This window comes from Anopheles cruzii, chromosome X (assembly GCF_943734635.1).
Source record: "Anopheles cruzii chromosome X, idAnoCruzAS_RS32_06, whole genome shotgun sequence".
Taxonomy (NCBI): domain Eukaryota; kingdom Metazoa; phylum Arthropoda; class Insecta; order Diptera; family Culicidae; genus Anopheles; species Anopheles cruzii.
In genome coordinates, this window is record NC_069143.1 from 2,509,796 (window position 1) to 2,520,519 (window position 10,724).

Genomic DNA, 10,724 nt, shown 5'->3' on the forward strand with positions numbered 1-10,724 from the left:
GTGGGGGGGTAGATGCTAAAGAGAAAACCAAAAGGGTTGGCACATTATTATGCGCAGTTGTTACGGGAGAAGCCGCCACCGTTCACCGAAAGCCGGGAAGGCCTACGGGCGTCGTGGAGGGGTGGGGGGGGGGGGGGGGTGGTTTGGTGTAACTCGATGCCTCAATGCCTGGCACGAGAACGAGAATTCGAAGCCAGGCCTGGCCTGGCTGCACCTCACTTACCGCCCGCTTTCCCCGGGACCCCCGGGGTTATCCACAAGAAAGATGATAGTTTGATTGCAGCCGGCACTTGAACCGTCCGGCATGCGCTGCCGTGCCATGCCATGCCATGTGTGTGTGCCATGTGTATGTGTGTAGTAGATGGAGTCGAAGCAGCGGGCAGCCGTAGCCGCAGTAAGTAGTAGTAGGTCCTGATGCTGATGAGATGGTTGAAGCGAGAGTTTGAAAATCGAAACCAAGAAAACCGGCGTGTAGTCGACGCACGCCGACTCCTTCCCCGAAGGATTCGACACCCGAAACCAGTAAGTGGGTCCTAGACCGGTTGGGCTGGCAGTTGGCTATTGTTTTCCAAAAACAACAGCGAGAGCGAACCGAAATCGAGCGATGCTTGGGCTGGGCTGGGGCTCTGTCTGCTGCCTTTCTAGTCGGTCGGACTGTTTTTTGATTTTCGGTTGGTTGGTCGCTAGTCCGCCGACGTTGCCGACGCTGTCGAAGAAGCCAAACCGAAGAGCAGGAGGAGAAGGAGGAGGACCAGATGCTGGCAGTTGGGTGGCCCTTTAACGCAACGGAAGCAGCCCCAGCGGCCATCGTATCTCATCGCTTTTATTGCGACCTGCAGCAAATGACGTATGCAGCGCCCTGGTCCTGCTAGTCCTGCGGCTGCGGCCGGACTAGCAGGACCGGCCCGGCTGGAGGTCCACAGCCAGGCGGCGGGTTTTGTGGTACGCTTTCGAATTAATCCCATTTGCCATCTGCTCGGCTCGTCTCAGGGCAGGGCAACTCGTGGGGTTGGACGTCTGCCGGCTCGGCTCGGCTCGCAGGCTCAGAAAACAAAAAAGGTCCTGACTAAAAAAGGCACAACCGGACCAGCCGGCCGGCCGGCCAACAACCGCACCGCTTTCGAGAACTTGCTGACGCACATCGCAATGTCGTAGCAATGCGCGCGCCCTTCAAGACCGCAAGACCGTTTTCATTTCTCTCAAGTTAATCTTCCGATTGCTGCTGCTGCTGCTGCTGCTGCTGCTGATGCTGCGGTTGCGGTATCCTAGAGCCCCGCACCCGACACCACTACCGAGCCAGCTGCCGGTTGAAGATGAGCTACCACCGCTCCGGTGTATGTTTGTGTGTGTGTGTGTGTGTGTGTGTGTGTGTCTGTAATTGATTGTTGCCGGCTGAGTAGTTGCCTGCCTCGAGCAGCCGGGAGCAGCTATCCTGATGGAACTCTCTACGTTCTACGCTCTTCCTTCTTTAACCATCATCCATCGCAACAGTAATGCAATTGTTCTGACACCCGCTCTCTCTCTATCTCTCTCTCGCGCGCTCTCTCGTTCTCTCCAACTCTATCTATTTCGATGATTTGTACACCGATTGAAGGTGGACCACCGAATCATCGACCGAATCCTATTCAGCAGCCAGCACCGAAAGGATTACCCCTCTCCATCCTGTGTTTTGTTGAGGTTCGTCTTTAAGGCGGCATCCGGCACCACCCCAGCCTGGTTGGTTGGACTTCCAGGAAGTAGTTCTACACCAGGTCTGGGACGTATATGAAATCGGATTGTGCTGCCCGGCCGATGGTTCTAGTCTGTCTAATTTGGTCCACCTTATTATGATTTACTAGCAACACGGTCCTGTTGTGACAATTTGAGGCAAATGATTTTTATGTCGCAAAAAAGAGGAAATTTTTTTGCATCTTTTCTTTGAATAGGTCGTCCAGACCATGCCGACTTTTGTGCCTACATGAAAAATAACGATTTGCGAGCATCATTGCTTTTCTGCTACGTGGCGAAGAAAACTGCTACAGAATCGCATCAAATGCTTGTCGAAGCCCACGGTGATCATTCTCTCTTGGAAGATTGCATTGCTTTGAGTGATTCAAAGAATTTAAACATGGCGGTTTTACCATTTTACAAACAAAGCGCTTGAGAGGCCTCCAAAAAAGATCGAGGACGCTGAGCTGCTAGTACTTTTGGGCGAAAAAGACACACTCGGTGGGACCAGAAAGGCGTAGTGTACCTCAAGCTTGCGATTATCATTCATTTTCGTCGATGGGACACGCATTGGCTGAGCGCTTCGATTCCTACGAGGAAGTCCAAAATTGGATGACTTACTGGTTTGCTCCCAAAAAAAGACGAACAATTCTTTCGGCGTGGCATCCACAAATTACCAGAGAGATGGGGGAGAAATGTAAAATGTATAGCTAGCAATGGGACATACTTTGAAGAAAATAGAGCTTTTCATTCCAATGCAATAAACATGAGTTTTTCTTACAAAAAAAATGTATGTCTCTAGACCTGGAAGGGATCTAGTTCGTAGAACGCACACCTGGAGCTACTTACCAGCTACGAGGTCGCCGACGTGGAGCGGGAAACCAGGGCAGTGGCGGCTGCGGGCCGACGCCTGACTGTGGCCACCGAACCCGAACAGGGACGACCGGTGGCTGCGCAACGCTATCACCGCCTTCGCTTCGCGGCCCGCGGCCGGCACCGCGTCCACCGTCGCCATGCACTTGATATGGATCACATTGTCCAGCTCGCGCTGCACTAGCCTATCTACAGGAACGCGCATCTCCAGCGTACGGTAGCGCAGGTAGAACCCATCGCTCTCCAGGGTGGTCTCCTGCTGCTGCTGGAGGTACTCCATTGGGACCTGCGCGGCGACGCGAATAAGAAGTAGAGCTTTAGGGCCGCCGCCACCTCGATGGCCACCAGATGGCGCTGGCCGGCCCGACTTACCGTGCGTCCGTTGATGAACCACAGCAGGCGGATGGCGAGGCTGGAGCGGTCCGAGGTACAGTTGGCCGCAATGTGCTCGTGCGGCAGGTAGCTTGCCGCCAGCCCGCTGATGGTGGGCTCCTCCAGCGGTAGCGCCTCGACCGTCATGTTGCGCGTCCCGTTCGCCAGCTTGAACTCGGGCGCATCGCCCGAGATCTCGCACCGGTACTCGCCGCTCGACCGGCGCTGCAGCTCCGTCAGGCGGATCGAGCAGAGGTACTGGTTGCAGATGGTCGGCCGGTCCGTGGCGATCACGATGCCCTCCACCGGGTAGACCGTCACCTTCGGGCTGAGCATCGGGGCGTACCTGTCATTCGGGGGCGAAATAGACGGTGCAGTGCGAGATCCCCATCCTGAGGGTGGCAGCATTCGGACACTTACCGGTAGAACTCCTGCGTGCCCTTGTACCACTTGACGGAATTGAGCTGGTGGTCGCCGAGGTCGTAGCTGCAGGAAAGGGTGATCGTGTCACGGTAGTCGACCACCTCCGGTACGTTCATGTTGGTAAGCCGCAGAGCCGCCGTCCGGTGCCATGCTGTAGCAGGAGAGCAAGGGAATGGGAAGCAAGAGCGGTCAGTGTCCGGGTCAGGGGCTCAACAGTCCTTTAAGCAACATCACCGCTTTTCAGCCATGACATTTTCTCAAAGGTCTGGAAACAGATGGAAGTCGCTAGGGGTCAAATCTGGCAAATGCGGTAGATGCTCCAACAGTTGGATCTTGTTGGATCCTTGGAAGAGGATGTTTTTCTTCTTCAAACCGGGTCTTTTTTCACGAATTTTCTCTTTCGGTTAGTCTAAAAGGTTACAACAATATTCGAAATTTATTGTTTTCCCAGTTTGCAAGTAATCCACTAACAAAATTCCGTTCGCATTCCAAAAAACTGATGCTAACACCTTTTTGTGCGATTTCTGGACACGAACTCGTTTCGGAGCCGAAGAACCGAGGTTCACACCACTGTTCAGCCTCTTGTTTTGATTCAGGATCATGCATCGGCATGCCGGCATCATTCGATGCAAAAAAACACTTTATCCTGTCGCAAACGCTCTAAATGTTGCAGAGAAACTTGCACTCGAATGCGTTTTTGAATTAAGCTTAGCGAATGCGATACTCATTGTGAACACAGCTTTCTGAAACTGTTCAATGAAATGGCTAGGCCTTATACTGAATCTCCTTCAGTGATTCGATGATTTTCCAATACGATATCCTGTACTTTTTAACGATTTCAAGTGTTGTGTCTGTTTTTGAAGTATTCGACATGGATCGTCTTGAAGGCTACTACGACCGCGTTTAAACTCAGAAACCTCTCTTTTAACGCCCTCATTAAAGGTGAAGAGTCCTTATGTACTTTCAATATTCGTTCATAAATCTCGTTTGATTTTAAACCTTTCAAAAATAAAAATTAAGTCACTGCACGATACTTGTTTTTTTTATTGTAAAAAATACTGTGACATGTCGATACTAAATGGATCGTTAAAAAACTAAGTGACCGATTGAAATGAACTGAAACTTCACATACGTTCATATAAAGAGTGTACCAATATAACAAACAAAAAAGACTCGTAGCAGCGCCCTCTTTTGTCGAGGCTCCGAATTCCGAACGAGCAGCCCAGTACGTTAATATGAAGAGTGAACCAACGTAAAAAAAAGGGTTGGCAGCAGCGTCATCTGTTATTAAACCACAAAACATATTGAACATCCTTAGGTACTTAGTGCACCGATCCGCCATGTTGCACCAGCGCGATAGGGCAATGTGTTTTCCCACATTCTAATGCTACCTGGAAATTAACGGTAATTAAAATACTGCGGAAGTTTGCCATCAGATGCTGCACTACATTTTAATATCTACCCGTCACCCCTGATGATGCCTTCATTTCAATGAGCAGCAACGTGACCGCTTAACGAAGGTGGTTTGTGCTATGTTTGCCGTATCGTCTATATTGGAACGTTCCAGTTAAAATCTGTGTACTGTATGTTCCGTGTCAACTGTGTAACTGAGCAAATTGGGCTGCTAGTTACACCATTGCGACATGCAACAATGTAACGAAACAACTAAATGTGAGGCGTCAATCCAATAACATAGTAAGGCAACGCAAGAGGCGCACCGAGAGGAGCAAAGGGACATGGAAGGCCGAACTTCCGGTGCAAAAGGCAGCTCATATCAGGGCTGAAGTCACGCTCTGACTCTGAGTCGGTCAGTCCTGCCAGAGACAGACAGTCGAACAAAGTCTGGTCGTCACACCAAAAGATGGTCCAGATTCGATGCTCATCCGAAGTCAACTTCACAGGTGATGCGTAATGCTCACTGAAGTGCAATCCGGTACATCGATACCTTGAGGCTCTCGTAAAGCTTGATAAGTCGATAAGCCCATTTAATGATGCCAAATGAAGGCGTTGCATTTTGCAGAACACGAACGTCAGCTTGGAGGAACTTGTTTTACTTCTGTTGGCAAGTCCATAAATGTTTTACATCTTTTTTTTAACCCGGCACCTTTAAATTCTGCGAAAGTTGATCGATTTTGCAGTGTCAAAAGCGGACCATGTTGGACCGGTGCCCGGTCCGTCCGGGTTTCTCTACTGATTCCGGTTCTTCGGCTCTCAGCATCGGCTTCGGCGAGCATAGTTAAAATCCACCTCGACCTAAAAGCGTCCACTCCAGCATCCGGCCGAGCATCCTGGAGGTTGTTAGCGATCGTCGGCCCTCCAGCATGCTTCGGGTGCTAGTTGAAGTGCATGCCGGCGTTGTGTTTTGTTGAGTTTTTTTTGCCATTTCTAACCAAGTTATGATTTGTGCCGGTTCTCTGTTCGACGGACTCTATGTTGCAGCCATGTTGCCATGGCTGGTCCCGGTCCCGGACGCCGTTTCCCGGGTTCCCCCTTGCTTCGCACTGGTAATGAGCGCTTGATGGGAGGATTATCATCGTCATCATCATCATCGACGTGGCGGTCGTCACCGTAACCGTCACCGTCGATGCTCAATGCTCGCAAGGTGAACGCCACCGATCACGAAGCACATCCAGCCGCCCGACCGGTGTTGTTTCGTTTCAATTACATTTATGCCATTGCCATACGGCGCAGTGGGTGGGTGTTGCACTATGAAATGCACAGCCACGAGACTGAGAGGCTGTGTGTGTGTGTGAGAGACAGAGGCAGAGAGAGAGAGCGAACGAAATGGCAAAAAAGCGCACAGCACCGGGATGATTCTTAACCGGTGAATGCAGTTCATTAAAGCGAAAGCCGAACGGGATGGTTTTGGTCGTCGGGTAGCAAGGTAGCAGGGACCCTAGCCCAGGTGGTGGCCGAGGGGAGGGGGGGGGGGGCGGGACTCCACTACTATCCGCCCGCGGTCGCCGCCACCTCCCGGAGTAATATTGCACCGCTCTTAAATCAACTTTGGCCCCGCGCGCTCCCACAACAGAGTGCTGTGGTGGTGGGAGCGCAGGGTGGGGCGTGGTCGGGGGATATTGACTCGCGCCGAGCCCAGCAAGCCTGACATATTATGCACACTTCAGACGCATTCACAGGATGCGCAATCAATATCCGAAGTGGTTGGAGGCTCGGCCACGGACACGGAGTCGGTTTTTTGCCATTAGATGGCGGGGTATAAAAAATTGAGGGGGGGGGGGGGGGGGGGGTTGGTAGGTGCATCTCGTATTGATTACGTGTGGTCATGTTTGTGTGTGTGTGTGTGTGTGTGTGTGTGTCGGAGCGCGTAACAAAAGGCGCACTGGCAAGCGAAAAAAAAAGGAGCATCTCTCAGCGTTGCACTCAGCGTTGAACCCGGGGCGGGGTCACCGGGTCCAGAAGGGAAACGTGACGGGGGGATCGGAGGCTCCCGTTGCACCGGCGTTCCCAGCCGTTAGAGGGGTCGATGAAAAATGCGAAAGCGAAAAGACAACCCCCATCGGCCGAACCGAACCGGGCGGCTCGGCGCCCGTTCTATGCTACGCCACCCACTCGCCACCCCATGCTGCAGGACATAAGCGACTCCGGCACCGGTGGTATGCTAAATCAAAAGCAAAAAAGAGAGGGGCGGGGGGTGGGAGGAGGATAGAAACGTAGGCGCCTCTCGAGCTCGTCCCTGTCCGGGTCAGATGTCGGTGTCGCACCTGCCACTGACGGGCTTGGCCGGGCCGTTGCCCCCTCCTCCCCCCCCCCCCCCCTCTCCTTCTCCCGATGTAGGATCCGGTGGCGGTGGCACCATAAACACTTATGAATGTGAATTTTCATGTCATAATCCTTTAATTCGCTCGAACGGAGCTCCCGCCAAGGCGCAAAACAGGAGAGGCTCGCACACAGTTAATGGCATCACCGGCCCCGGCATCCGTTCCGTGCAACGGCCGTACCGATGGGTGTGTGTGTTTAGTCCTGGCACCGTCACGCTCCCCCGTACCCGGCCACCGAGCGTTTCAACATCAATCGATGATTCCGCACAGAACGAGTGCGGCACCAGGCGCCTCCATCGCTCCTTCGGACCACCATCCCGGGTCACCCGGGCTTGCCCGGGGTTGGGATGGGGTGCCCCTCCCCCGGTAGCGGGGGCTGCTTTAGTTTCATTAGCTTACAGCCAGTGGTGCGTCGTGTGATTGCACCGCGTTTGATGGGTTCCGCCCCGACCGGAGACGACCCGTTCGAGGATGTTCCTGTTTTTGTTTGACGCATTTCGAGCCAGGCGGGCTTTTTATGCGCGTCGCATTTTTATATTACCTGCCGCGCGAACATATTAGTTTGCCACGCCAGCCTTCGGGAACGCCCGGCCCATGTTTTAGTTTTAGAGGTTCGGTCGGCGCCTTTTTCGAAAGCATTCGAACGAGTTTCCGGGTTTGGTTTTTGCCACCGGCAACTATTAGCTTTCCATTAGGTTTTTTGCGGTGATTTGAGAATATGCTGCCAGAGTGGCCTCTTTGGCAGCATAGTGGCACTTTATGCCGCCGGCTGAACCATTCTTCTGGATTAGGGACACCTTGTATGGGTGGTTTCTGGGAATGTTTCAGTTGAATCGTTCAACATAAAAAAGTAACATGCCGTGAGTGCCGAACATGTGGTTTAAATTGTGGATAATTTAATTATAATTATCACAACATGATTGAGCGCATGATTAAGCGTGCCCACAGAACGGTGGGTTTCGTCATCCGTATGGTATCCGTATGGCTGCCAGGATATTATGTGTCTCAAAGCAGCAATAGTCTCATTATAATTCGAGCTGCCTTCTGCTCTTCGCGTGTTCGCGTCAAAACATCTTGAGTTCCCTAATTGACTCGCCGATACACGTTGCTCACCTTGCGCCCTTGCGCGATGTTTGAGACGTCGACTTGTCACTTTTTGACGTTCACGAGGTCATGTAGTTATTGTGTGGCAATGTAATTTATTCCATGCCGTCATAGTCACTCGTCAGTTGGGACTGGTTGGTTAAGTCATACCTGTCGTGGTTAAGTCATACCTGTCGGTTGTCAAAACTGCGCTTCATTAACTCTTACGCACTCCTGGGGCTACTACAACCGTCAAGTGGTCTTAGCCTGCAACTCTGATGACTCTGCTTATAAAACAAACCCGTCTTGGGCCGCCTTGACTCTGTTTATGAAAGGAATAGAATATCTAATTCTAATTCTTCGACTACGTCAATGAGTCAATATGAGCCTTCTTTTAATTTATTGCAAAAACACAAGGCTGGCAAAAAAATAATCCATTTTGCGTGAGTTTCAATACTTTATTTAAGATGCTTTCAATTGTCCGATTTGCGTCAAATATGCACCGTTTTGTTGGAAATTTATCGCCTTTTTCAAAAGAGCTCAAAACTCCCCTTTCATACCAGTCTTGGACGTTATTGGTGAAAAACTCGAGCAATCTTGTTTCCCAACCCTTGTTTGATCTCAAGTTTTCATCATTCAAGAAATTTTGTAATGCGAGAAAAAGGTGTCAATCGCTTGGCGGAAGGTTCGGACTATATGGTGGATGCATTGAAACTTCCCAACCAAGCTCCCCAAACTTTTTGGCGAGTCACTAAAGACGTGCGTGAACTTTTCGTTGTCCTGATGGAACACAAAACCTTTTCTTTTTGTCGATTCTGGCCACCGTTTAGGCTGCTTCACCACACTTAGACCACGATTTTTTCCACATAGTATTATCGTTTGTTTCCCATTTCTCATCCCCAGTACCAATCCGTTTAAAAATTAGGTCGATTTCATTCCGTTTGGCCAAAACTTGACAGATGGAAATTTGATCCACAATTTTTTTGATGTGAATTGATGTGGCACCTAAACATCCCCTTAGGCAGATAGGCAGTAGCTAGTACTTTTTAGCCAGTTTTATATATTCCGATGAATGATGACAATTAAGAGTACGTTTGAGAGTTATGAAAGTTGAGTGTAGAAGAAAATGTGGAATTGGATAAAATTAAAAAGAATAGAACCTTTGAATTGCGATTGAATGAACACTGTTTGTTCACGAAATATTTGTACGTTTATTCTAACAATTGTACTAATATTCTAATATTCTAATATTATCCGACCGTCGAGGTTTCGTACGTAGACCCTCGAACGGTCGCGAAAAGAACACTGCCGATCGGTATCGGCGTCGATCGTGGGTGAGTCCCGAGTCACCCACGCAGGGCACTCGGCACTCACCCGGGCCTTATCACCCGGGCCAGGAAAGCCCAATCGAGTTATGAATGTCGGGGGCCTCAACCCGGAAAGCTTCGTTGTTTTGCCAACAAACGATTGCAGTCGCGTCGCTGTCGCTTCCGACAGGACCTTGGGTGCCTTGACCAGTTTTGGATTATTAAACGTGCCGGGTGGCGTTGATTTTAACCGTCCGTTGACCGGCGGGTGTTGAAGGACATGTATTAGCCCTTGTTGACACGTTGGACAGTTGGACATTTTTGTCTGACAAAAATTGGTCGTGTGGAATTGACTCGGGCACAACGGATCGCCCGAGCGACGCCGCGAAACCTCAACAACCTGACCTAGCTAGCTGGTGAGTGGCGCCGGAACCGGTGGGACTTCCCGTGGGGAACCCTTGATGAGGCTTCCAGAAAACATCCCACGACCCACGGCCGGGTCGGGCCGGGATTCTGCCCGGGACGTCGAGCCTTCCGAGCATGCGGTGATGATCGGATCGCGCCGGTGTCTTATCTCCCACTGGAACTAGGGGCGGTGGTGGTCGTGGTCCGTTCCACAATATCGCGAATTTTGCGTCCGGTGACCGGCCACCGGTTCCTCCCAGCGGACCGCGCGCACCACCAAAGCTAAGAAGGGTTTTATTTTTAGCCCCCCCCCCCACGTGTAGGTGTGTGTGTGTGTGTGTTTATGGGCAAGTGCATTGAAAAGCGGATTATGTTTTGCAAATTAAGGGCACAGCACACACACACACACACACACACGCCGGGTACTCGCAAAAGCTAGCGCCGTGGCCGGGGCCGCTACGACACATGCGACTCGCCCCGGATAATGTCCTTTCGGCTATGGCGAGGGGCGGGTCTGAAAAACCCGGGACCGAGCCTATCATAAAACCGTGCAGAGACACAGAGGCGCATAGCAGATTTGGTGCACACATAGCACACACACACACACGGACACAGCGACGGACACGGAAGCACTCCCCGGGTGACCATTGGGGTGACATTTTATTGCGAGATTGGAATCGAGAGTTGTGTGTCCTGAGCCGCGCCGCGCCCGGCCTGGGAAACTCTCTGCCGGGCTGGGCCTCTGGAAAATGCGACTCATTTCAGAGACCCCCCC

General features: G+C 51.5%; 1 protein-coding gene across 1 annotated transcript in view; it reads right to left on the reverse strand.

Moving 5' to 3' along the window:
* Nucleotides 1-10,724, reverse strand: part of LOC128277286 (uncharacterized) — a 61,944-nt gene that overhangs the window by 21,760 nt on the left and 29,460 nt on the right. The window contains exons 2-5 of the mRNA XM_053015732.1: nucleotides 3,373-3,526; nucleotides 2,953-3,298; nucleotides 2,623-2,866; nucleotides 725-813 (exon numbers count right to left, since the gene is read on the reverse strand). Of these exons, the coding sequence (XP_052871692.1) occupies nucleotides 725-813; nucleotides 2,623-2,866; nucleotides 2,953-3,298; nucleotides 3,373-3,526 (833 nt within the window). The remainder of the gene's footprint in view (nucleotides 1-724; nucleotides 814-2,622; nucleotides 2,867-2,952; nucleotides 3,299-3,372; nucleotides 3,527-10,724) is intronic.